Below are 27,910 nucleotides of genomic sequence, written 5' to 3'. Positions count from 1 at the left end.
AGCAGATGCATGGGAATGCCACCACCTGGAAGTTTTCCTCCAAGCCACAGACCATCCTGACTTGGAAACGTATCGCCATTCCTTCACTGTCGCTGGGTCAAAATCCTGGAACTCCCTTCCTCACAGCACTGTGTGTGTATCTACACCACATGGACTGCAGCTGTTCAAGGCAGGTCACCACCACGTTCTCAAGGGAATTGGGGATGGGCAATAAATGCAGGCCTAGCCATGCCATGAGTGAGTAAAAGAAAAGTTCTTTAACTTCCCATTCCAATTTAAAAACATTGCTTACATTAGAATAGTAGTTTTCCATCAGCCTGCCAATGCAATGCAATTTAAACTTTTATTGCAGACCAATTTAGTGCCAACAACAGGATCTCGATGAAGATTTGTTTTAATAATTCTCGGTTGTCATTTTAATCCTGACACCTTGATTTTCGGTATATATAAATTATCCCAGAGATGTACTTAGAATCTTGTTCATCTTCATGTACAGATGTTGATTTTTCCCAATGTTCTATTTCTTGCACTCCAACTCTTTCCCATAACCCTTTCTGCTCCATTTTCTCTATTACAGCCTGTAGCTGTTTCTTGTAGAGTTGGTTTGAGGTGCTGGTTCGGGTGGTCATGCACACAAAGCCTCCTGAAGAGGAGAACAAAGTTATATTCTCAGCCTGTCACAACATTCTGTAAAGTTTCTGTTCAAGTAATTTAGCAGTCCCAAGTGGCCCTGAAAAAATTCTTCCTGATTTTCTCCAAAGCATTCATTAATCAGCATTAAAGCATGCACAAATGTGAAAACAGAAACAAACATTCTAAGATTGAAAAAGTACAGATTGGAAAATGTTTTGAAACAGTAGGCTTCCTGATAGCTTAGTGATTTTGGTAGAACAGGTGGTGCAAAGTATGCCAATACGGGGAGGCTACAGTAAGGGACAAGATGTCACATGTTCAAGTTTCAGTCAAAGGCTGGATGGCCACACAGTCCGCTACAATGATATAATGAATGATCATGATCTAGTTCATGAACGAACCCATATTTGGAAAAAAATTCAAGAGGCATAACACGGTGACCGTTGATCATTGGCATGGTCAAAAAGGTGTGACAGTTGTGTTGGGAAATAGAGGTAGTTTTAAGTAAATAATATTTGTATTTGTGGGTGTTAGGAACAAGTTTTAAGTTTAATTTATATTTCTATATCTGTGTGTTAAGGGAGCCTGAGTTTTAGTTTCACTTTAAACTGATGCCTGCAACTCTGAGGCGGGGAGGGGGGTGGGGAAGGTGCGGGTGCAGGGTTTGTTTGTATACCTACATTCTAACGCACAGACTCCCAGGATACCTGCCCTTTTGCGGTCTTGTGGAGTCCATGGACCACGTTTACATAGGGTATTGTAGGCTGCACTCCCTTTTCAGTTATTTACAAAACCTTTTGTTACTGTTTTGTTTGCACTTCAGCCCCACGCTCCTGATCTACGGGCACCCGGTGCGGAGGGGGGCCAGGAGGGAGGAGGATCTCCTCGTGAATCTGCTCCTGGGCCTGGCCAAGTTAGCCATTAACAGGTCCAGGCAGCGGGCGATCGAGGGGGTCGTCCGACCCGACTGTCCGCCCCTCTTCCGCGGCTACGTTCACGGTCGGATGTCCCTGGAGAGGGAGCACGCGGTGTCTGCTGGCACCCTCGAGGCCTTCCATGCCCGGTGGGCACCACGGGGGCTGGGGTGTTTTATCGACCCTCTTAATCACATTTTGGTTTGATGTTGTAAGTTTCCTTTAAATTTTGTCTTTGGTTTTACAGTGACCCTAACATAGGGGCTGCGTTTAATTTATCCATTGTTTTGTTAATTTAGTTTAATTGTTTGACGCCAATAGAGGTACATTCTAACGAGGTTTAATTACTCTTGAAGTAGGAAAAGCTATGCTGTTGCCTAGCAACAGGGGGTTCAGTTGGAAGCTAGGAGATGTTCACAGGAGAGGGAACTGCAGGAAGCAGGTTCCAAAGAATGAATGGAAAAGTCCCAAAACCAGGGAGTGGAACAGGAGAAAGATCCCAGGAAGGCAGTGAAGTCAAGGCAGAAGAACAGGAATCTGAACAAGGTCCTGTTCAGTGAAGTTAAAGTAAGGAGAAGGCTCCAAATTAAAGAGAGAAAGCTGCAGGAAACAGTATTAAAGCAAAAAAGGCTTGTGAGAAGCCAGAAGATCTGAGGAAACAGCCAAAGGTTGGTGACACTTTACTACAGGCCTGTGAAGCAGTGGTGTTCTGTTGGCATGGCTGAGTATCTGCGAGAGAATGCGTGGAAGGCGAAGCTTGAATGCATGTAGCGATCCAGGGGAAAGGAACATCAGAAGGAGAGGTTGAAACCCTGCAGGTGGTTCCTTTTGAAAAATGACCAAGTGAAAATGTTGTTTGAGAGAAGATTCCAAAGCGAAATCTTTTGAGCATTGAGATTGGAAACTTTCGGGAGAAAGATGGAGTTCCGTGAGACCGGTTGGCTCTAGGTATGACAAGCATCTGGAGGGAGTTGATGAAAGATCCATAGCATCTGCTTGGGGTGGCATCTGTCGCCTGGTTTTAGAGTGTGGTGTGTCTGACCACAGGTCGCCTATTGGTTTATATCAGTGGTGGGCAACCTGCAGCCTGCAGCCTGCGGGCCACATGCGACCCATCAGGGTTCTGAGTGCAGCCCACTAGACATTTTGTTGACCAATGCCCATGCGCAGGGCTGCCAGATATCACTGGTTTCTGTCCTGGTATTACTAATGTGATACGCATGCAAACCAAGGGCACGTGAAGTGAGGTTCGTGCTGACTGCACATAACATTGGCTGTGAGAACCGTGCGCTCCCTCTGCATCCTAAAGTGCTGCCTGGGGTGGTGGTGGCATAGTGCTATTGTCACTGGACTAGCATTCTAGAGACTCAGGGTAATGCTCTGGAGACACGGGTTCGAATCCCACCATGGCAGATGGTGAAATTTGAATTAAATAAAAATCTGGAATTAAAAGTCTATTGATGTCCATGAAACCATTGACAATTGTCATAAAAACCCACCTGGTTCACTAGTGTCCTATAGGGAAGGAAATCTGCCATCCTGGCCTACACTTGACTCCAGACCCACAGCAATGTGGTTGACTCTTAAGTTCCCTCTGAACAAGGGCAACTAGGGATAGGAAATAAATGCTGGCCTAGCCAGCGACACCCACATCCATGAACGAATAAAAAAAAAATGGTTCAATCGGACCGCCCCACAAATTCTTATTCCTGGGGTCATGGTTAATGCACATACCCGATTTCAGTCTTGCAGCCCACTGAGATAAAGGAGGGCCACTCATGCAGCCCACTCACTAGCCTAGGTTGCCCATCACTGGTTTACATGGGCTGTGTACTTACTGTGAACATTAGAGTATATGATAGCTTTTGTAATTTGTGTTATCCTTACAAATCTGTATATATCTATAAAGGTATAGTTGTGGTTGAAGGAGCATTGTAATACAGTTCATTTTTTCTTGTTTAATAAATGTTTTATTCTTTGGTTAAAAGTTCATCAGCTGACTCCTGTGACTCTGTTCAGTAGCTGCCCTCCATGTTTCTAAATGAAAAATAAGAGTTAGGATCTATCAAGCCAGAGATCTGACTTGTCCGGTAGTAACATCAGCTGGGATCGTAACAGTTGCTCAGGTGAGCAAGATGGGAATGAAGTTGGTGAGGTTAGCTCCCAGGAGTCATGCAGAGTAGGAAGGTTCATTATATGGGAGATTAAGGCAGTTGGGGATACTACTTGTAAGGAGAAGCAATGGGTTCCTCTATGGGCCCTTCAGGGAACTGCAAGATGCACATGGGTAAAGTTTATTCAAAGGGGATTCAAGCTTGGGACAGCAGAAATTAGAAAGGCAGAGGAGTAATGAGGCAAAAATTCGGCTTCTGGGTTAAAAAGATAAACATGCTATCCCAAATATCTCCTCAGTCTCTGTCTTCAGACAGATACTTTTGCCAGAAGCTGAATCAAACTGATTTACTCTCATATCAGCTTGGTACCTCAGCATTGTGCCCAGTGGCTAGCTATCATACGTAATTCTCCTCAATTAGCTCCACACTCTAAGTCACCAGACACTGTATCCATTTCTTCTCTGATGAGCATGGTATTTTGAGACTAATATCTAAATGCAAGCACTATGATTTTGAGGGTTGATGTCTGCTCAGCACTATGCCTCGTAACCTTGGTAACATTGGTTCATCACTTAGGATTGTAGTTAGTGACCAAACTATCAATACCTGCTGTCTGCTCAGTGGCCTGTTAGCAACTGGCAACTCAGTCCAAAGTAAGTCGAATATCTGCTGAATGTTGAATGTTAATATGCTCAAAGCACAGGTCAGGCCTAGATTAGCTTTACAGTGACTGTAACAGAATCTTAACAGCGCATAGCTTGAATATCTAGTTTATGGCAGCTTAATGTAGAAAATCAGTGTGATGCTAAGCACCCCAGAAAATAAAGAGAAAACTGTGTCATGTCTTGCCACTCCTCTTTACTTGGCCAATCCCAACTTAGTCTAATAGAAGATAAATATAAACTATTTGGTTTTAGCAAAGGACCTGAAATTTTCTTACCTGGCTTGGTAACTCGATGGAGTTCAGGAAGGATGGTATATGGCACCTGCCCTTCACTTAATGCCCCAACAATCACAACAACATCATAACTGCCTGAAACAGAATTTTAAAAAAAAGATAAATCCAGACTAATTTCTGTAAAATTTGGCTTTGCACCAGCGAGGAAATAATTTCCTTCCTGGTGTGAGAAAACTAGTTTTGCATTAGAAATTAAAGTCGGAGTGCTGGGTAGCACACTGGGGGGAAATTTATGATGTAGTAAGTACTTCATATTGTAAGTTTTTCACACTCCCTTGTGAATGGATTATTAAAAGAAACCATACTTTATGTCCATTATTTCAATGAGATTTCTCACTGTTGGACTGAACTATTGAGTGTCATCACAAATCCAATTCATATTTTCTTTCACTTTCTTAACTCCTTCATACAGTCGATGGTTCTTAATAATAAGTGAGGTTGTCATTATTAACTGATTTGATCTCATCAGTATCACCATTCTAATGTCTTCTGATTGGCAAATGTAATTGAAACAATTTTAAATGGTACTCTGTTATACCAGCCACCAAATGTGGCTGTTATAAGTGATCTGGACTCAGACTTGACTTGTACCTCAACCAAGTGGCTAATCTTCATGTGTAACCTTAGGGAACAAGTTTGGGTCGGCTGCTTGACTACAGAAGACAACATAAGGAGCCAAATCTAACGTCACCTGACAATAACATGGCTACACTGTTCAGATTCCATAGTTTAATGCCGAGGTTAACTGAAGCACTCCAACTGCTGCCTTGGACAGACTGGGAATCAAATCGGTGACATTTTGAACCAGTGAGTGTTGATAATGATCATTCTACTCTGTTTCATGCCTTGAACAAAGAACATAAGAAATAGGAGTAGGCCGTTCGGCCCTTCGAGCCTGTTCCTCTATTCAATAAGATCATGGGCAGAATTTTCTGCTCAGCGGGCTGGCACGCGCCCGACCCGAATGAACGTAAAATGATGCACGATGATGTCGGGCAAACGTCCTGACATCATTGCGCACTTGAGCAATATTTCGGTTAGCAGGCATGCGCGGGAGTTGGAGCCGCGCTCGCCATTAATTAAGAGGCCAGTTAAGACCCTTAAGAACCCAACTGACGCCAATTTAACGTTGCCCATGCGATTTTTTGCTCGTCGCATGGGTAAAACAGGCAGGCAGCCCACGATTTGCAAAACCTCATCCATGGGCGGGATGAAAAGGCTCAGCAACATTGCCACTGTGAGTAGTGAGGAATTTTGGAGATAGTTTGCTGCTGGTTGCTTATTGGTACTTGGCAGCTTCATCTCTGTTCGGGGCTTCATTCTTAGCATTTCCAGGCTTCATTTCAGGACTCATTGATGTCTCCAAGGCCCCCTGAGGAGTTTGACCATGTAGACACTTCCAGGTATTAGGCAGCCTCTGTTACCCTGGTAATGGAGACTGTGGTCTCCGCTGGAGGCACCTCCTCTGAGGAGGAAGAGAGGGACAGAAGGGAGAGGAGGCCAGGTGTCCCAATGCAGCTTCCAGGGGAGGAACTTGTGGGAGGAGAGGTGCAGACACAAGGGGCGCAGGGCTAGCAGGTAGTCCAAGGCGGAAGGGGCCACAGAAGACACCACTATCCTGCTACCAGGGTTACAGGCGACAATGCAGCTACCACAATATATCTGAGGTGCAATGCTGAAGGAGGCTCCGGCTCTCAAAGGAGACAGTGGCCTCCATTTGTCAGATGATCGGGCCTGAGATCAGCTCCAACTGTGTGGATGGGCAGCGTCCTTCAACTTCTATGCCGGCAGCTCTTTTCAGGGCTCAAGGGGGGATCTGTGTGGAGTGTCTCAATCAGCTGTCCACAGTTGCATCAAGCTGGTGACAGAAGTTCTTTTCAGGCGGGTATTGACTTTCCTTCATTTCCGCATGGATGAGGCCGGCCAGGCTGAGCGGGTCAGAGGCTTTGCAGTGATTGCTGGGTTCCCCCGCATCCAGAGTGCCATAGACTGCCCACATGTGGCCATCAAGGCGCCAGCAGGTCAGTTGGGTGCGCTCACTAACAGGGAGGGATTCCACTCCATGAACGTGCAGATAGAGTGCGACCACAAGGTGCAGATTATGCAAGTCTATGCAAGGTACCCTGGCAGCTCCCATGACGCGTATATCCTCAGACACTCCCAGGTGCTGAGGCTCTTCAGTGCTCCAGCCCAACTGGATGGATGGCTGCTGGGTGACAAGGGCTATCCCTTGAAAAGGTGGCTCATGACGCCTCTCTGCCACCCAAGAACACAGGCAGAGCAGCGGAGCCACGCCTCCACAAGGGCGGTGGTAGAGAGAACCATAGGTCTTCTGAAGATGCGCTTCCGATGCCTGGACCGTTCAGGGGAGCACTGCAATACCCCCAGAGCGGGTGTCACTGATAATGGTTGCATGTTGTGCTCTCTACAATCTGGCACTGGCAAGGGGGGACCCACTGGAGGAAGAGGATCTTGACGCAGCTCCACAGGCCACAGCTTATGAGTCCAGTAGTGAGTCAGAAGAGGATCATGATGAGGAGAACGCTGAGGGCATGGAGCCACACCTCAGTAACCTCCAGAGAGGCAGGGACACCTTGATCCAATTCTCCTTCAGCTAGGCTGCCAAATAAGCGCTACCACCTCATGCCAGGGCTGCCAAATAAGCGCTACCACCTCATGCCAGGGCTGACGCCACCATGCTGGATCTCAGAAATGATCCTTTTCTTTGCCCCCAAGATACAGTCAGTGCCTGTGCAATAAAGTTTTGAGCCACCCACGTATAGCATTACATACTGACATACCCTGCACCTACAAAGCAAATGAAGCATACTCAGGCCAATAACACAAAAGCAAATGTTGGCACTTACAGATTATGAACAGAACGATATCAGTTGTTGATGGTCACCATTAAAAAAAGAATGGGAGAACAAAAGATCACCCATGACCAGTCCCTCTTCTACTTATAGTGCTTTAAACTTGCGTTTAGGGATGCTATGTCTAGGTGCTCTTCCCTTGCTGGCACCGACATTGGAGACAGCCTGCTGACTCTGGTGTCCTGTTGGCCTTGATGACCTTGGCAGTCGTTCCCTCGCCAGTGAAGCCTCTGCTGGCCTCGACTGGGACGGAGTGGCCAGTGCCACGGCTGGCATCTCCCCAGTTGCCGCAGCCTCATCAGATACCACGGTCACTTGCAGAATGGTTGCTGCCCTCATCCAGCGCGCCCTGACAGGAGCCCGTAGAGATGACAGGGAGCTCGTACACTGACGTCAGGTCACCATGGACCTCCCTGCTCGCCATTGTTGGATGGGCAACTAGATGGGATACTGGGTGCCTCATCCATCTCACACACAGACACTGACCACCTGAGGTCAGTGCCTGTGTGAGGGCTTGCAGGTGCAAGTGCATCTCCAGGAATCCCTGATTCTGTTCCAGGAGCAGTCTCTCCATGAGAGTCACCACTCTCTCAATGGAGGAGGCAGTGCGCTCGGCCATGAGGGTCAACACAGTGCTCATGTTCAGCAGGGACTCCTCCACAACAGAGACCATGGCATGCATACCCTCGTGGATCTCTGCCAGATCCTCCCGCACACCCCGCTGGACATCCAGCATCTGCTGCCTAATGGACAACTCCAGAGGCTCATTATCAGCCTTTGATTGAGTATCGTCCTGGTCTCCAGCAGTCCTCTGACTGCCGGCGCCCTGGGCACTCTCTGCCTCCACCTATACCTCAAGCGAGTGTGAAGTGCCCTCTCACCAATGTGCACCGAGATACTAGATGCCAATCTATGCCCTCCGAGGCGCTGGTATCTGCGTTGGTGCCTGCTTCAGAGAGCGGGTGTGACACAGGTGCTTCTGGAGCCTGATGGTCCTCTGGTGTCAGGAGTAACTCCTGGAGATCCTGAGATTGGCTGCTTGGTAGCAGATCTAAGGGAGAACAAGGACATGTCATTAGTTAAAGTCATCACACTGTCACTGTGCATACCAGGCACCCTGGTGAGGCAATGGAGATCTGCATCATGGTGCCATCGTCTTTCAATGATCAATGGGGAATCCAGTCTGGAGGCTCCCCTCAATGATGGGACTACACAAGACTGTTTGCACCATCCGAAACTCTCCACTCAGTGCAATGCACTCTTACCTTCGCCTGACACCCCAGCCTCTCTGCAGCCGGTTGACCAAGGTGCATGGAGCCACTTGAGCTCCAAGGCGCCCAGCTTGTATCTGGAGAGGGTGAGGTGGTGTGGGGGTCCTCCACCAATCCTTGACCTCTCAATATTGTTATGGGATGTCTTCTCCTAAAAGGACAGAGGAGCACTGATTAGTCCACTCTCCAACTGCAGCACCATTGCGGCCTGATCAGCCCCACCTGAGGAGCACTTTGCAGGGCACATCCGAGTCATGGCCCTCGAGCTGCAATGCACTCAGTCAAAGCAGCCAGGGCTCACCCCCTTGGCCAGCTCCGGCGCCATTGTCTGTTGGCATTCAGACTTTAACACTCCTGAGCTCCACAGGGGGACGGCCATCTCAAAATGCTTCAACTCGCCCATCCTGAGTGCAGCAGGTCATTAAATCTCTTGCGGCACTGCATCCAGGTGTGCTGCACCACGTTGTGGCTGCTCAACCAGGCTGCTAATTCCTTCCATGCCCTCTTTGTGAGGTGCAGTGGCCTCCCCCTCCCATGTCTAGGGACAAGGGTGTCCCTCCTGGCAGCCACCTCCTCCTATGAGGCACTCATCCGAAAAACTGGGGGCTGAGTGCCCAGCCGACTTCACCTCCCACCTGACGTCTACATCTGCATTTGCAGCCATGTCCTTGCAGCAACTCCGCATGGGCAGCCTCCCTGGGGCTGCCTGCGCCACTTTTGAACCGGCTGCCGGGTCGCCATTGGACTCGGCGGCCGACAGGACCCCGCTTGCCCCTTCTCGAAAATTCTGCAGCTGGTGTTCATGCTTGGCGAGCCTTAATTGGCCCACCAGCGTGAAATTGCGGTCGCAGCCCGATCGTGGGCAGTGGTCTGTTTTGCGGACACTCCCGCTCGCCCCCACCGAGCCTGCCTGACAAGGGCAAAATTCTGCCTCATGTCTCTAAAACACTACAAAATGACAATGTATTTAATTTAGGCAATGATTCAATCATAAAATAGTAGACCAGACTTCTTAGAAAAACAAAGATCAAAATAATTGTTGGTCTCAGAAAGGTAAATGTGGCTTTAACTGTTCAGTTACCTGAAGAAGCTGGAAGTGACTCTGTATGCAACATACATTTCTGGAGTGTTTGGTACACTGATTTAGAGCGTGCTAATTCCAACATTCCTTCACTGCCATCCACTCCATGCAAGTTACGAAATCCAAGTCTCTGCAGCTAGACAAAAATAGAGGTGCAAAACAGATGTATGCAGGAAGCAGCCACGTTTGGAATTGGTTACACAACCTGCACTAAACCCAGTTAGTAATGTGATCTGCAGCACAGTTTACAACCTAACAGATTTTTTGTGACACAAATGACCTGCAGTACACCGCAATTCTTCAATTAATGCACAGGTGAGGTACTTATTAGTGCAGACACTTCAACACAACACGCACATCCTGCTGCCTGATAGGAAAAAAGTTGCGTTTATATAGCACCTTCCATGACTTCATTTCCCAAAGTGTTTTACAGCCAATTAAGTACTTTTGAAGCGAGGCCACTGCTGTAATGTAGGAAATGCAGCAACCTATTTTCATTGAGCAAAGTCAAAAGTGGCATTAGTCAAAACAGAGAAAGTTAAATCTGTCTCTTTTATTCAGTGGCAGCGTGTGTTGGTGCCTCTGCACACTGCATCACATCAGAAAATTCATAATTAGTCCTATTCTGCCTAGTACACATGAAGAAGCTGCCTGTTAAGAAATAGCTCATATATTGAATATAACAGGTCAGAACCGCAAATAAATGTAATTAAGTTGCTTCATGCATGATCTCTAATGGAGGAATGGTAAAAATCTCATAATTCGGTCTGAAATGGAAGGTCTTAAAATTACATGAAGCACAGAAGTAAAATGCCCGACTTTTGTACAAGAGAACTCGGCTCTCATATTTACACATTATAATGTGTAAATTGTGCTCCAATAAATGAAAGCAAAAGCAAAATGCTACGGATGCAGAAAACACTGAAAAAGCTCAGCAGGTCTGGCAGCATCTGCAGAGAAAGAAACAGAGTTAGTGTTTCAAGTCCAAATGACTCTTCTTCAGAGCTAAAGAGAAGTAGAAATGTGATGGATTTTATACTGTTTAAGAGGCTTGGAGCAGGTGGAGCAAAATAGAAGGTCAGGGATAGGTGGGAGCTAAGGAGAAATTTGACAAAGATATCATGGACACAGGACAAAGGAAGTGTTAATGGTAGTGTTAAAGATGGTAGTGTTAAAGATCAAAGAAGGTGCTGATAGTGGCATAAAGCTAAGAGAGCAGAATGTGTTAATAGCAGAACAAGGGTCAGCATTCTGTGAAAGCAAAACATAAAAACAAGTGGCAGATGGCCCTGTTGGGGTGGGTTGGGGAAAGAGGGAAAATAAAAAATTTTAAAAAAAATGTAGAGACCACCACATTGGGAGCAGAAAAAACTATGCCACTCAAAAATAATGCTTTCCTTGAAGAATTATTAGTATAATAGTTAATATAATTGCACAATAACTTGCATTTACATTGTGGCTTTATCAAGGGAAAACGTCCTAATGTGCTTCAAAGGAGCGCAATCAGACAAATCAGGGGATATTAAAATGGGTGACTAAAAGTGTGTTAAATGAGGAGAATGAGGTGGGGAGGTTCAGGGATGGAATTACAGAATTTAGGGTTTATAATGTTCGAGGCATAACGCTGGACTAAAGGGAATGGCGATGCCAGAGTTGGAAGAACACAGAATTCTTGTAGGACTGGAGGAGCTTATGGAGATAGGAAATCTAGAAGTGATGGAAGGATTTGAATATAAGAATTATGAAATCGATGATTTGATGAGGTGATGCCAATGTGCATGAGCACAGGGGTGATGATAAAAGGGACTATGTGCAGATTAGGACAAGGGCATGTTAGACATATACATGGCATGAAAGGAAAAGCATGTAAAGGGTAGAATGGGCATGGGAGGGGTGGGTGAGATGGAATTAGTCAAGTATACTAATTTGACCAAAAATGTTTTGCAGGAAGGATGGAATGGTATGGGATTGGCATCAGGTGGGTGGCAGGAGAAGGATGGAATGGCATGGGGATGGCTATGGAGGAGTGGATGCAATGATGTAATTGGTTAAGTATGCTAATTTTACTGCAACTGTTTGCAGGTCTCTGCTAGTATGCTAATAAGTCAACAAGTACAAAGTCAGAAACCCGATGCCTCAGGGACTCTTCCTATCATCCGAGTGCCCCAGTTTGAAAACCTGCGATCTATATTACAGGTTTACCTTGTATTGAATATCAGAAGCAACCAGGTAATATATAATGGAGCGTTTAAAAACCCCAAAATATGGTAAGAACTACAGAACTGCTCCCTAATAATGACAATGTAACAACCTGTACAGCGACTAGTCCTGTTCCACAGGCTACGTCCAGGACCAGTGCTTTGTCACGGTCTTCATGCAGTACTGCTGCTAGACTTTCTGCAACCAAGAGAGGAGCACGATAATCCAGAAACATCACATCCTGCAGCAGAAACAATTGAAAAAGCAGCCAGTAATTTCAACACTGTATAGATTCAGATGAAGGCAGTCAGTTTATATATCCTCAGCTCTTCAGAATACAAACTTTACCATCTGCCCATTATGGCAGCTACCCATTTCTTAAATGATTAGAGTCCTGTTCACAACCATCTTTCCTAGCAAATGATTTCCACTGATTCCATTCTATGAATATATCTTTCTGTGCCCAAAATTCATCCTTCATATCACTGAGCTGAGGCTTTCCGTTTATCAGGTTTACTTTCTATATCCTGCTACGCATCTTATAAAACTCAAAGGTCCATGTAACTATTCTTCCTGACACAGGATGAGATCACATCTGGAGTACCATATTCAGTTTTCGTCTCCTTATCTAAGGAGGGATACTCTTGGCTTCGGAGGAGTGCAACAAAGGTTCACCAGACTAATTCCTGGGATGAGGGGATTGTCCTCTGAAAGATTGAGTGAACTATGTCTATAGACCCTAGAGTTTAGAAGAATGAGAGGTGATCTCACTGAAACATATAAAATTCTTAAGGAGCTTGATAGGGTAGATACTTGGAGTATGCTTCCCTAACTGGAGAATTTAGAACTATGGGTCAAAGTGTCAAAATAAGGGTTTGGCCATTAGCACTGAGATGAAGAGCAATTTTATCACTGAAAAGAATGTAAATCTTTATAATTCTCTATCACAGAGAGCTTTGGATACTCAGTAAAAGGGAATCAAGGGATAAATGGATAGCACGGGATGGTGAAGCTGAGGTAGAAGATTACTCATGATTTTAGAGGATGGTGAAACAGGCTTGAGGGGCTGAATGGCCAAGTCCTGCCCCTGTTTCTTATGTTTTTATGATTCCCTTTCTTGATCAGCCATACAGTTCCCTTGTTACATTACCTGTTCATAGAGTTCAGACCAGCTATCATAAAAGGACATTTTGTCTTCAGCTGTGGACTCTTTATGACAAGATAAAACAGTTCTCTGTACATCTGCAAATGTTCTTGGATTGCCTGCCATTCTGGAGATAAAACAGAGAGCTGCTCAGAAACAATTTATCCATTTGACCTTTCACAAACTGAGCAGCAATTTCATTTCATTGAAACTAAGTTATGCACCTACTGTAGACATGGTTTCATTCTGTTAAATACAGATTATTTTGCACTGAAATTTATGGAGAAATAGACTGCGCAGTAGTCAAATCCTAGTAATTTTTACACTTTAAATAATTATACTTATGAATAGCATTTATTTTTTGCAGCAAAATGAACAAAATTCATTAAAAGCAAATAATAAGGCTCAAAACCACAATTTTCTCCATAAAATGGAAAATAAATCGAACAGATAAATGTATGTATATTATCTGGAACATAAGTAATTTTGTAGTGCAAACTAAAAAGAAGCAAATTCTATGCATTTCATCAAACTGTAGCAAAATAAAAAGTGTTAATGGCAAAATGACTACTTAAGACATATCCTAGGCATTTCAGAACTGCAGATATCAAGAAATGATGCAATACAGAAAGAATTGGAACTGAATTGAACAATGTAATACTGGATAGAATCACCAAAATGCAACTTTAGATAGTCTGGATGTGCAAATAAAACGACTGACAACAGTGGTGAAGACTTCATAAGCAGAATGAATAAAACTGAAAGGAAGAGAACAAATTCATTGGTTGGACAGCACCATGGATATATTAGAGCCAAGATATTTAGTTTGGTGGAGGCAGTTAATTACTTCCAATGGCAAAACTTTATTGGCACACAACTTATTTTGGAAAGAGAAAATCACATAGGACAGAATCTTCTGGTTAGCGTGCGGAGGCAGGCCCTGCATGCCTACACATAAAATGATGCGCGGTGATGTCAGGCGTGCGACCCGTCACCGCACGTCATTCTGATCTTCCGTTCGGCGGGCGCGCACCGGAGTCGGCTGCATGCCCACCAAACTGTCAAAGTCCTGTTAAGGCCATTAATAAACTAATTAAAGCAAGTGTCAGGGCTGCAGTCCAACCTTAAGGTTGGCAGGCAGGCGAAGAGCCCAGGCGGCCTTTGCATTTCTCATGAAACCTCATCCACAGGCGGGATGAGGTTTTATGAAGGGTTTATTAATTAATTTTTAAAATTAAAATTCATAAACATGTCCCAGCTCATGTGACACTGTCACATGAGGGGACATGTCTGAATAATGTTTTCTTATTTTTAACCATTTTTTGCTCTGAACTTAATCTCCCTTAGGCATGCGCGAAAGAACACCGGCCCTGACTCTCTCTCCTCCCCCTCCACCTGCACAAGTAGCGCTTAGCGCTTCCGCATGCGCGTCACGCTGGGCTGGCTTTAATTGGCCCGTCCAGGTAAAATGGCGGCGCGCAGCCGATCATGAGTGGTGATCGGCTCCGCACCCGCTCCCAACCGGCCCGCCTGACGGGAAGAAAATTCTCCCATAGTCTACCCATTAATTTTTAAAAGAAATTTAAACCGATAGCAGATTTGTTAATTATTTATAACTCTTTCAAAAGGTATACATTCAGAGCTCTCCTATCTAGTTAACAGTACTCCTAAAAATCAGATTAATATGAAATGGAAAAAGCGATTCAGCCTACGGTTTACTCTTTCTATTCCAATTTGAGTGAAAGCTCCAATATTCCTTAAGCACATTAAGCACTGTTCAGTCATTTCCTACGGTCCAGGGCCCATATAAAAAATAATAACTGCGTCCTGGGGAGTTGCTTTTTTATTCATTCTTGGGATGCAAGTATCCATGGCAAATCCAGCATTCATTGTCCATTCCTAATTGCCCTTGAACATGTGGGTGTGAGCTACTTTCTTGAACTGCTGCAGTCCATGCGGTTTAAGTACACACACAGTGCTCTTAGAGAGGTAGTTCCAGAATTTTGACCCAATGCCAGTGAAAGAACAATGATATAGTTCCAGGATGGTGTGCGACTTGAGGGGGTCTTGCAGGTGATGATGTTCCCTTGCATTGGCTGCTTTTGTTTTCTACGTGATAGAGGTCGCAAGTTTGAAGGTGCTGTTGAAGGAGTATTGGCGAATTTCTGCAGTGCATCTTGTAGGTGGTACACACTGCTGCTATTGTGAACCAGTGGTGAAGGGAGTGAATTTCTAATGTGCTCATTGTGGTGCTCATCAATCAGGCTGCTTTGTCCTGGATGATGTCAAGCTTCTTGAGTGTTGTGGGAGCTGCACTCATCCAGGCAAGTGGAAAGTATTCCACCACACGCTTGATTTGTGCCTTGTAGATGTTGGACAGGTTTCAGGGATTCAGTAGGTAAGTTAGTCATTGCAAAATTTCCATGTACTTGTAGCCACAGTATTTATTTGGCTGGTCCAGATAAGTTACTGGTGAATGGTGACCCCCAGGATGTTGATGGTGGGCAATTCAGCGATGGGAATGCAGTTGAACATCAAGGGCAAATGGTTGGATTCTGTCTTGTTGGAGATGGTCATTGTCTGGTACTCGTGTGACACAAATGTTACTTGACACTTATCAGCACAAGTTGGAATATTGTCCAGGTCTTGCTGCATATGGGTCAGTATGGGCCTCTACTCTCTCCCCCACTACCCATTCTCCTGCTCAGTAAGGGCCTCTTCTGTCTTCCCCCTGCCCCATTCTCCTGGTTGGGAAGTGTCTTTTCCCTTCCCCACCCCACCCCATTCTCCTGTTCAGTAATGGCCTCTTCTCTCTCCACCCTCCTTCTCCTGCTCTGTAAGGGCTTCTCCTCTATCACCATTCCCAATTCTCCCGCTCAGCAAGGGCCTTTTCTCTCTCCTCTCCTCCCAACCCTCCGTTTTCTCCCACTCAGTAAGGGCCTCATCTCTTTCTCCCTCCCCCACATTCTATCGAGAAACGTAAGATGGGACTGTAAAAGCTTCTATAGGTCTGTAAAAAGGAAACGATTAGCAAAGACAAATGTGGGCCCATTATAAGCAGAGATGGGAGAATTTATAATGGGTAATAAGAAAATAGCAGAGAATTTAAACAAATACTTTGTGTCTGTCTTCAGAGGAAGATAAAAAAAACCCTCCTAGAAATACTAGAGAACCAAGGGACTAGCGGGAATGAGGAACTGAAAGAAATTAGTATTAGTAAAAAAAAATTGGAGAAATTAAAGGGACTGAAAGGTGATAAATCTCTTGGACCTTAGAGAGTGTTGATAGGGGAGGCTGTAGAGATGGTGGATGTGTTGGCAGTCATCTTCTAAAATTCTACACTCTGGAATGATCCCTGCAGATTGGAAGGTAGCAAATGTAATCCCAATATTTAAGAAAGGAGGGAGAAAGAAAATGGGGAACAACAGACCTGTCAGCCTGACATCAGTAGTAAGGAAAATGCTAGAATCTATTATAAAGCATGTTATAACTGAACACTTAGAAAATAATGGTAGGATTGGGCAGAATTTGACAAATCTGTTGGAATTTTTTGAAGACGTAACTAGCAGAATAGATATGGGGAACCAGTGGACATGGTGTATTTGGATTTTCAGAAGGCTTTTGATAAGGTCCCACACAAGATGTTAGTAAGCAACATTAGAGCACACGGGATTGTGGTAATATACTGGCGTGGATTGAGAATTGGTTAATGGACAGAAAAAAGAGTAGGAATAAACAGGTCATTCTCAGGTTGGCAGGCTGCGGCTAGTGGGATACCACAAGGATCAGTACTTGGGCCCTAGCTATTCGCAATCTATATCAATAATTTGGGTGTGGGGACCAAGTGTAATATTTCCAAGTTTGTTGGTGACACAAAACGAGGTAGGAATGTGAGCTATGAGGAGGATGCTAAGAGGCTTCAAAGGGATTTAGATAGGCTAACTGAGTGGGCAAGAGCATAGCAGATGGAATATAATGTGAAAATGTGAAGCTATCCACTTTGGTAGAAAAAACAGAAATGCAAAGTATTTCTTAAATGGTAAGAGATTCGGAATGATTGGTGTCCAAAGGGACCTGGGTGTCCTTATTCATGAGTTACTGAAAGCTAGCATGCAGGTGCATCAAGCAATCAGGAAGGCAAATGGTTTGTTGGTATTTATTGCAAGAGAATTTAAGTACAGGAGTAAAGAGTAAGTGCTTTGGTGAGATCACATCTGGCGTATTGTGTACAGTTTTAGTCTCCTTACCCAAGGAAGGATATACTTGCCATAGAGGGAATGCAATTAAGGTTCTGATTTCTGGAATGGCAGGATTATCCTACGAGGAGAGATTGAGGAGACTGGGCCTGTATTCTCTAGAGTTTTGAAAAATTAAAGGCGATGTCATTTAAACACAAAATTCTTACAGGGCTCCACAAATTCGATGCAGAAAGGATATTTCCCCTGGCTGGGACGTGGATCCAGAGCCAGGGGCATAGTCTCATAATAAGGGGTAAATCATTTAGGACTGAGATGAGGAGGAATTTCTTCACTCAAAGGGTGGTAAATCTTTGGAATTCTCTACCCCAGAGGGCTGTGGAGGCTTAGTCGTTCAGCATGTTCCAGAAAGAGATTGATTGATTTCTAGATAGTAGACATAAAGGGATATGGGGATAGTGCGGGAAAATGGCAATGAGGTAGAAAATCAGCCATGAACTAGCTGAATGGCAGAGCAGGCTCGAGGAGCCGAATGGCTTACTTCTGTTCCTACTTCCTATGTTCCAATATTCACCCACTAAGTAGGGCCTTTTCCCTCCCTTCCTCACTATGCTCTTGCTCAGTAAGGGCCTCTTCTCTCCATGCCCCACCCCCCCCATCCATTATTTTCCCACTCAATAAGGGAGTCTTTCCCCCGCTCCCCTCCACACCCCCCCATTTGACCGCTCAGGAAGGGCCCTCCCCCAGCTGCCACATTCTCCTGCTCAGTAAAGGGCCTCTTCCCCCCACCCACCCACCCACCATTCTCCCACTCAGGAGGGGGCCTCTCTCTTACCTGCCCATTCTCCTGCTCAGTAAGGGCCTCTTCCCCAAGCCCTCCCAATGTCCTGCTCAGGAAGAGGCCTCTACCACCCCATTCTCCGGGTTAGTAAGGGCCTTTCCCACTCCTCCGCCATCCCATTCTCCCACTCAGTAAGGGCCACTCCGCCCCTCCCATTCTCCCGCTCAGTAAGGGCCGCCCTGCCCCTACCCCATTTTCCTGCTCAGGAAGGGCCAGACCAGGCCACCCACCCTCTTCCCTTGCTCAGGAACTGCCAACCCCCACCCCCCATTCTCTCACTCAGGAATCACCACCTCATCCCTCATTCTCTCACTAAGGCATCGCATCCCCCCCACCCCGCCCACTACCCCTCATTCTCTCGTTCAGGAATCACCCCCTATTCTTTTGCTCAGGAACCACCAAACCCCACCCCCCATCCTCTCGCTCAGGAATTGCCCCCCTCCTTCTCTCGCCCAGGAACCACCAACCCCCACCCCCTCTTCTCGCTTAGGAATCACCCCCCTTGCCCCCCTAATCTCTTGCTCAGGAATTCCCCCTCCTCCATTCTCTCACTCAGGAATTCCCCCTCATCATTCTCTCACTCAGGAACTGCCAAACCCTAACCCCTCCTCCATTTCTCACTCAGGAACCGCCAGTCCCCAGCCCCTCCACCTTTTCTCGCTCAGGAATCACCCCACCTTTCTCGCTCAGGAATTGCCCCCACCTCCCAGTCTCTTGTATAGGAATTCCCTCTCCCCCATTCTCTCACTTAGTAATTCCCCCAACCCCATTCTCTTCACTTAGGAATTCCCCCACCCCCATTCTCTTTGCTCAGGAACTGCCAACCCCATCTCCCTCCCCCTTTTCTCACTTAGGAACTGCCAACCCACACCCCCTATTCCTTTTCTCGCTCAGGAATCGCCTCCCCCCTTCCTCACTCAAGAATCACCCCCTCCCCTTTCTCGCTCATGAATCACCCCCACCCTTTTCTCACTCATGAATCGCCCCCCTTCCTCAGTCAGGAATTGCCCTCCCCCACCGCTCATTCAGGAACAGCTAACCCCACCCTCCATTCTCTCGTTCAGGAACCAAGAACCTCCACCCCCCATCTTCTCGCTAAGGAATCGCCCCTCCCTTTCTCGCTAAGGGATCACACCCCCCCCCAATACCCCTCATTCGCTCGTTCAGGAATCACCCCCCATTCTCTCAGGCAGGAACTGCCAAACCCCACCCCCTCTTCCTTTTCTCGCTCAGGAATCGCCCCCCCATTCCCCCACCCCACCCCACCCCCCATTCTCTCACTCAGGAATTCCCCCTCCCTGGTTCTCTCACTCAGGAATTACCTCGTCCATTCTCTCACTCAGGCATTCCCTCCCCCCTATTCTCTTTGTTCAGGAACCGCCAACCCCTACTCCCTTCTCCTTTTCTCATTCAGGAACTGCCAACCCACACCCCTATTCCTTATCTCGCTCAGGAATCTCCCCACCCTCACTTTCTCACTCAGGAACCACCTCCTCCCTTCCTCGCTCTGTAATCAGCCCCCCTTCGTGCTCCGGAATCGCCCACCCCCCCTTTCTCACTCAGGAATCACCTGCCCCCCGTTTCTCGCTCAGGAATCGCCCCCTCCCCTTTCTGGCTGAGGAATTGCCCCCGTCCCCCCACCACCCACCTTCCCCTTTTTGGCTCAGGAATTGCCCCCCCTCCCCTTTCTGGCTCAGGAATCGCCCCCCCTCCCCTTTCTGGCTCAGGAATCGCCCCCCCTCCTTCCCCTTCTGGATCAGGAAGCGCCCCCCATTCCCCTTTCTGGCTGAGGGATCGCCCCCCCATTCCCCTTTCTGGCTGAGGGATCGCCCCCCCCATTCCCCTTTCTGGCTGAGGGATCGCCCCCCCCATTCCCCTTTCTGGCTGAGGGATCGCCCCCCCCATTCCCCTTTCTGGCTGAGGGATCGCCCCCCCCCCTTCCCCTTTCTGGCTGAGGGATCGCCCCCCCCATTCCCCTTTCTGGCTGAGGGATCGCCCCCCCCCCTTCCCCTTTCTGGCTGAGGGATCGCCCCCTTCCCCTTTCTGGCTGAGGGATCGCCCCCTTCCCCTTTCTGGCTGAGGGATCGCCCCCCTCCCCCCCTTTCTGGCTCAGGAATCCAACCCCCCCCCCCCCTTCTGGCTGAGGGATCGCCCCCCTCCCCCCCTTTCTGGCTCAGGAATCCGCCCCCCCCCCCCCCCTTCTGGCTGAGGAATCGCCCCCCTCCCCTTTCTGGCTGAGGAATCGCCCCCCTCCCCCCCTTTCTGGCTCATGAATCGCCTCCCCCCCCCACCCACCCACCCCAACTTTCTGGCTGAGGAATCGCCCCCCCCTCCCCTTTCCTACTCAGAAATCGCCCCCGCCCCTCCCCTATTCTCTCGCTCAGGAAGGGGCCTCGTCTTTCCGGAAAACCTTTGCCCCTCACGCTGCCTTTCAAATCCTGGCGATCAGGCGCGCGGCCCTAACCGCCACCCGCGAGCCACCCTCGCCTGATCCAGATCGCCATGGCCGGTTGTTTTAAAGAGTGGATCAAAGTCCTACTCGAGTATTCCGTGTACTTCCGCATTCTACCACTTGAGGAGGGGAAAAAAAAACAACCCGTCCCAAATCTCTAATAACCACTGCAAATAAAGTGACTTTGAGTCTGCTTCACAAACGAAGTCACTTGATGCAAGCTCAGCTTCAGAGTAACGTGTGCACGACAAGCGCCTGCACTCTCCACCGCTGTCAATTCCAGGATTTCTTAACTGCGTCCAATGGTAAGACTTACCATGAGATGGCTCTCAATACAGAAATATATCGAGAAAATGTTGCTAAATAAAAAATGTTGCTAACTTCCCCCGATCTTGAAATAATCAAAAATACGGAACTCAAAATTGGGGCCGTCCCATTACCTTTGTCTTTTAGCAGCCGTTCCATTTATCCATTTGGAAAACCGCTATCTTTTCCTGAAGAATGTGACAGTAGATAGGACTACCAGCCGCAGGAGAGAAAGGCTGTTAGATTCAAGATTCAACCAAGTTTTTAGTGAGTGATATATTAAAGGTAAACCCCCCCCCCCCCCCGAGAATTAGAGCTAGTGCTGGAACCAGCAGCTTTGGCTGTCACAGATTCTTTGGAGTAAACTTGAGGATTACCTATTTAATGATGATCAAGTGAACAACAGCCAGTCGACATAGCTTCATAAGGGGTTGTCTGCCCAACTTTATTGTAGGAAGTGACATGTTGAGTGTACTTAGGAATGCCATGTGACTTGGCTTTATTTAAAAGCACTCACTAAGTTGTGTACAAAAGCTTGAAGCGGTGGAGATTCAAGATGCCACCTGCAATGGACAAAAATTGGGGAAGTACTAAGCAGCCTTCAATCCTAATTAACACAAAATGTTTGCAACACCCATTGACATGCCTGATAATTCTATGTTTGCGTGGTCAGGAAAAGGCCCATACATAGACATAGCCATGTGTCCTACAGGACACGTTTGATCTGAAATTCTTTGTTTAGTTATGACCTGATTAAATGTTGCTAAATTCAAGGGTGTAAATAAATATTCTCTTTGGCTCAACATTACTTGTTGCTCCAGTAAGTGGACACTGCATTCTCTATGATAAAAGCAAAAAACTGCGGATGCTGGAAATCCAAAAAAAAATAAAAATACCTGGAAAAACTCAGCAGGTCTGGCAGCATCTGCGGAGAGGAACACAGTTAATGTTTTGAGTCCGTATGACTCTTCAACAGAATTAAGTAAAAATAGAAAAGAGGTGAAATATAAGCTGGTTTAAGGGGAGGCGTAGAGCTGGATAGAGGGCCAGTGATAGGTGGAGATAGCCAAAAGATGTCATAGACAAAAGGACAAAGAGGTGTTGAAGGTGGTGATATTATCTAAGGAATGTGCTAATTAAGGGTAGAAAGCAGGACAAGCAAGGTACAGATCGCCCTAGTGGGGGTGGGGTGAAGGGAAGGGATCGAAATAGGCTAAAAGGTAGAGATAAAACAATGGATGGAAATACATTTAAAAATAATGGAAATAGATGGGAAAAGAAAAATCTACATAAATTATTGAGAAAAAAAGGGGGGATCGGAAAGGGGGTGGGGATGGAGGAGAGAGTTCATGATCTAAAATTGTTGAACTCAATATTCAGTCCGGAAGGCTGTAAAGTGCCTAGTCGGAAGATGAGGTGCTGTTCCTCCAGTTTGCGTTGAGCTTCACTGGAACAATGCAGCAGGCCAAGGACGGACATGTGGGCATGAGAGCAGGGTGGAGTGTTGAAATGGCAAGCGACAGGGAGGTCTGGGTCATGCTTGTTGACAGACCGAAGCTGTTCTGCGTTCTCTATGATGAACAATACACATTTCTTACCCAATATTTAGTTAAACAATAACGTGATCTTGAGATTATAGCATAAAAACCTTTTGTGTAATCCTATAATCTCTGAGACATTATTTGACTAGACACTGGGCAATAAAGGTAACTCGCTCATTTGATTCTGTATTTTGCTGGAAGCAGGGCCGAGAGGGAGGGTGGTGGTGGTGGTGGAATCATGGGCCCTGATGCTGCCTCTGTTTCCAGCCCTCTTACCCCACCCCTTTAATCCTCAACAGTTTCTGTCAAATGCCTTTGCAATGCACTTTGGGTCCTATAGAATAGAATAGAGCAGCACATAAGGTGACTTTCAGCCCATCGAGTTTGCACCAGTTCTTTTGAAGAGAAATCCAGTCAGTCCTACCACTCTCATTGCCCCCCTGTTCCCTTAATTTTTTTTTTCTCAACGATTTATCCAATTTCCTTTTGAACACTAATTTGAATCTGTATCGACAACAATATCAGGGGAGTGCATTCCAAATCCTAACCACTCTTCGTGTAAAGGTTTTTCCTTGTGTCACCTCTGGTTCTTTCACCAATCAACTTAAATTAAGTCAAATCTGGGTCTTCTAATTATTGATCCTTCAACCTTTGGGAACAGTTTCTAAACCCTTCATAATTTTATACACCTCCATCAAATCCCCTCAGGCTTCTTGGCTGTAAGGAGACCAACCCCAGCTTCTCTGTAATCCCTCATCCCTAGAGCCATTCCAGTAAATCTGTTCTGAACCCTATACAAAGACCTACATCCTTTGGGTGCCCAGATTTGAGAACCAGAGTCACAGTGGGGTCGAACTGTTTTATATAGGTTCAGCAAAACTTCTTGGCTTTTGTAATCTATGCCTCTATTTATAAAGCCCATTGAACGCAGGTTTCAGTATGATACAGTTTACAGCCACAGCTTTGTCAGACAATTACACAAAACTTGGTCATTCATATTATGCAACCAGCTCCACTTCTTTGAACCTGACCCTATGTAATATTGGTACAGAAACATCCAAAAGACTTGAATTTCACAAGCGCCACAAGCAACAATCCCATGTACAAATAAGAATATGTTGAACTAACAGGGACATATTCTTGGCGCGTGACTCCTGGTTCCACTTCCAAGTTTAAAAATAGCAAAAACATCCCAGTAAACCAAGTTACCTCCAATAATGTGCTATTTCTATCACACAAGTGGGCTTTGTTCACAGAAAAATTACAGTTTGTATTGAGTGATAAATATTTTCTCATTTTAAATTGAAACTAACCACACTTACAAATGCCCAGTGTGGAGCATGTGATAGGACAGCAAAGTACTACAGGTGCTGGAAATCTGAAATATAAATGGAAAATGCTGGAAATACTCAGCAGACCAGGCAGCATTTGCAGAGAGAGATATAGAGTTAAGGCTTCAGGTCCATAATCGGCACTAGTTCTGACAAAGGGTCCCTGCCTCCAGACATGCTGAGCATTTCCAACACTTCCCATTTCTACCAAAAATAACCCCTTTGCCAGCCCTCTAAAAAGCAATCAGAATTCTTGTGAGCATCACATTCCCCTCAGCAAGAAACCCAGCATCAGCTGCCTGAGATCTGGTTTGACACAACGTTAAACACGAATTTAAAAAAAAGTTAAGGTATGTCACTGGTGACTTGTGGAGGGAAAAAAAATCAATGTCAAGGCAATATATTGATAATTTTAAAACATGATGAAATTAATAAAAATGACCATTAAAAAATGCCAAGTGGCAGAGCTAATTAATAAAACAGTTTTTGCCTTTTTGCTTAAGAAACAGAGCTAGAAGAAGACAGACTAGGCCCCAAGTCCTGGTCACCAGGGAAAGGGCTGGAGACAAGGGCTGAGCTAAGGGGTTGGCTTTAACTAACACTGACATTGCATATGCCTCTTGTGACACACACTCTGAGTTGGCCTTGGTGGAATTCATACGAAAATGTGGGCTGGAAGGGGCTGCCTTTCAGCCTGGGTTTTTTTCCTCCTGAACTTAGAAAATAATTGCGAGCCAGGACCACTTTGAGGTCCTGACTCTGTTCAAGTCACTGGTGACTTGGAAACCATTCTACCTGAACTGCAACATTGAACAACAAGCTTTGAGAAGGATGTGACTGATCTTTCTACCCTTTCCTATGACTTGTGCAGAAACCTGCTTAAGTTCTTTTTGTTTCCCAGACTCAAGACATCTCCTTTCCTGCTTTATCCAGTACTTTGTTAATATTACTTACACATGTCAACTGTCAGCATTTTACAGCCTCATAATAAAATATTATAATAAAATATAATTAAAAAATTGACTTTAAAAACTAAGCTAAAACTTTGTAAATAACTTTTAAATGATGAAGCAATTCTTTCCTTTCAACTTCTTCCCATCATCGGACCCTAATTAATCTACACATTGTTGGAAATTCAAGCTTATTTTTCTCCTTTCAGCAATTTCAAACTGATCAATTCTTTTCAATTTTGTTCCGCCAACAAATTGTGCTAAAATGGGGTTTTGGTTTTCTTGGGAGTGGGGGAGGGATGTTATTATTTGTGACCTACCTGCACCCATGCTGACCGAAGTGGCATCCACGCAGTTTTCATTTGCCCACTCCATCTGCATCATTGTAGCATTGGGCAAAGGCAGCTGCAGTGCTGCATCCTCTTCAGCTGAGCTGCTTGTGGGCTCTGCACACAGCAGAAGGGCTGGCCAAGGCTCAGAAGATTTAAAGTTAAAAAAACCTAGTGACAATGAGAATTTGCATTCAAAGAGGAAAATATGTATAAAGGAAGAGAAAGCTGTTGGTAAAAGGAGGAGGGATTCTAAGATCGAAAGACTCCAGCCTGTAAGCCTCAAGTCTGTCTATAAGGATTCAGAGCTGAAAGAAACTCATTTTCAATATGACTGTCCAGGGTGTGGTTTGCCAGGGGTTTGTTTAAGTCTATGTATTTTACTGTTGCCTTAACGGGGGTGCAACTGAGAGTCAGATTAATTAGGGGATTTTTGTAGTTCTTATAGTAGTAATTTTGTAGACATATGTGTGTGCTTACAATCTTTCTTGTATTAATAAATGTTTAATTTAGTTTTATAAAAAAAACCCTTGCGACTTGGTGGTCTTTTTACTACAGAATTTAAAGCCTGCTTCTCAAAACATACAAATTGCAAAAATGGGTTATGGCAGTTGTTTCAGGTTTCTCTCTGGGATTTGAACAACTCAGCCTTTACCATCGGCTGTGTCACAATAGATAATGTAGCTGCTCCTCCTGCAGCCAGAGCAGGGGTAGAGGACATCATAGTGGGCCTCCACAGCATCCAAAAGGTTCTTGAGGGCTGCAGTCTTCTTGGCTTTCGGGGCCATGTCTTCTTTGCTGCAGTCCTGGGCTGGAAGCACAGAGTGCGGCTGTACTTTCAATATGGTGCCTGGCGTGATGAAGTGACGAAGTGAAGGCATGGCAGGCGAATCGGAGCCTGCCCACCCGCCATTGAAATGGTGTGTATCCCGGGAATGCATAATTAATGCAGCGGGTTTGGGATGATACAGTGTGAAAAGCTGACATTGCGGCCGGCAGGTAAAACACCATTTTATCCACCCGCTACTGCACTTGGTGCAAATCTGGGACGATTCCACCCTATGAGTCCACCATACAAGGCACAAGTCAGGAGTGTGATGGAATACTCTCCACTTGCCTGGATAAGTGCAGCTCCAACAACACTCAAGAAACTTGACACCATCCAGGACAAAGCCTACTTTATTGGCACTCCATCACAAACATTCACCCCCTCCACCACCGACACAGTGGCAGCAGTGTGTACCATCTACATGATGCACTGCAGGAACTCTCCAAGCTTCCTTAGGCAGCACCTTCCACACCCATGACCATGACCATCTAGAAGGACAAGTGCAGCAGACACACAGGAACACCACCACCTCAAAATTCCCCTCCAAGCCACTCACCATCCTAACTTGGAAACCAGGGGCCACAGTCTCAGGATACGGGGCAGGCCATTTAGGACTGCAATGAGGAAAAATTTCTTCACTCAGAGGGTGGTCAACCTGTGGAATTCTCTACCACAGAAGACTGTGGAGGCCATATTACTGAGTATGTTCAAGAAAGAAATTGATAATTTTTTGGATATTAGGGGTATCAAGGGTTATGGAGAGAAAGTGGGAATATGGTGTTGAGATAGAGGATCAGCCATGATCATATTGAATGGTGGAGCAGGCTCGAAGGGCCAAATGGCCTACTCCTGCTTCTAGTTTCTATGCTTCTATATCGCCGTTCCTTCACTATCGCTGGGTCAAAATCCTGGAACTCCTCTCTAACAGCATTGTGGGTGCACCTACACCACATGGACTGCCACGGCTTAGAGTGCTGCTCACCACCACCTTCTGAATTAGGGATGGACAATAAATGCTGGCTTAGTCAGCAACGCCCACATCCCATGAATGAAAAAAAAATTCTTCCCTGTAAAATTCAGATCAACAATTCAATCTACATTTTTCCCAAACTGCTGGTCTGATTAACAAATCCTGGGAAATGTGTCATTTGCATAAAAGGGGCAGATGCCATTTATGGCATATTGTGGGTTGGTGCCAGAGAAGTCAGAATGGTAAGGTTGTATTAGCTACATAGTTGAATTGTTTTGTAAATGCATTGATTTCTTTCTACCCACTTTCCTAACATCAGTTGATTGTTTTGTGATTAATTATCCTTAGACTGGGCCCCTAATTCCACCATTGCTATATTCACTCTGCCTACTGCATGCAGATGTACTGAAAGAAAGATAAAACCTACATTTATACAGCACCTTTCATGATGTCTCGATTTCTATGGTTCTATGGTCTCAAATTGCTTTACAGCCAATTAAATCACTGGTATAATGTGGCAATGTTATCAAATGGCAGAGCAGCTCAGGGGGCCGAATCATTTACTCCTGCTCCTAATAAGCATGTTTGTATGTTATTCAGGGTGGTTGAGCTTAGCTGGGCTGCATGGTCTTCATCATCCATAATTATCTTGTGAACAGAAGGTAGAATCATGCCTGGAGTTCTGTTTATGTTGTTGCTAATGCATGTTTACTGTGTTTCACACTTTGTGGTGTGAAATTGTCAAAGAAAAGGAGTGTGTAATGTGCTCACAGTAAATTAGTAACCTGTTTTATCCTGCACATGATTCTCAAGTCTTTTCCATTGACTTCAATCTTGTCCTTTTGTTTACTTACCTAATATTCCATTGTATCTTGGTGCTGTTTAGAGCTTTCTGAGGAATGAAATATCATGGTAAAGCTGTGTTGCATAGTGAATATTGAAAATATATTGTAGTAAGAAGCAGCTATCAGCAGAGTC

General features: G+C 45.7%; 1 protein-coding gene across 5 annotated transcripts; it reads right to left on the bottom strand.

Moving 5' to 3' along the window:
• Positions 1-376: 376 nt before the first annotated feature.
• mettl27 (methyltransferase like 27) lies at positions 377-22,250 on the bottom strand. 5 transcript variants are annotated; one of them, XM_078548513.1, is made up of 6 exons: positions 21,117-22,250; positions 13,194-13,314; positions 12,156-12,284; positions 9,845-9,980; positions 4,602-4,694; positions 377-643 (listed from the first exon to the last, which is right to left on the bottom strand). In XM_078548513.1, the coding sequence occupies exons 2-6, from the start codon at positions 13,311-13,313 to the stop codon at positions 417-419; spliced, it is 705 nt and encodes a 234-aa protein (XP_078404639.1). In that variant the 5' UTR covers position 13,314; positions 21,117-22,250; the 3' UTR covers positions 377-416. The 5 variants fall into 5 exon arrangements, with proteins under 5 accessions (XP_078404639.1, XP_078404638.1, XP_078404642.1 ...); XM_078548512.1 differs by having other exon boundaries at positions 21,360-22,250; XM_078548516.1 differs by lacking the exon at positions 12,156-12,284 and having other exon boundaries at positions 21,360-22,250.
• Positions 22,251-27,910: the final 5,660 nt, after the last annotated feature.

Source organism: Cetorhinus maximus, chromosome 9, assembly GCF_964194155.1.
Source record: "Cetorhinus maximus chromosome 9, sCetMax3.hap1.1, whole genome shotgun sequence".
Taxonomy (NCBI): domain Eukaryota; kingdom Metazoa; phylum Chordata; class Chondrichthyes; order Lamniformes; family Cetorhinidae; genus Cetorhinus; species Cetorhinus maximus.
This window is presented reverse-complemented; position numbering and strand designations above follow the sequence as displayed.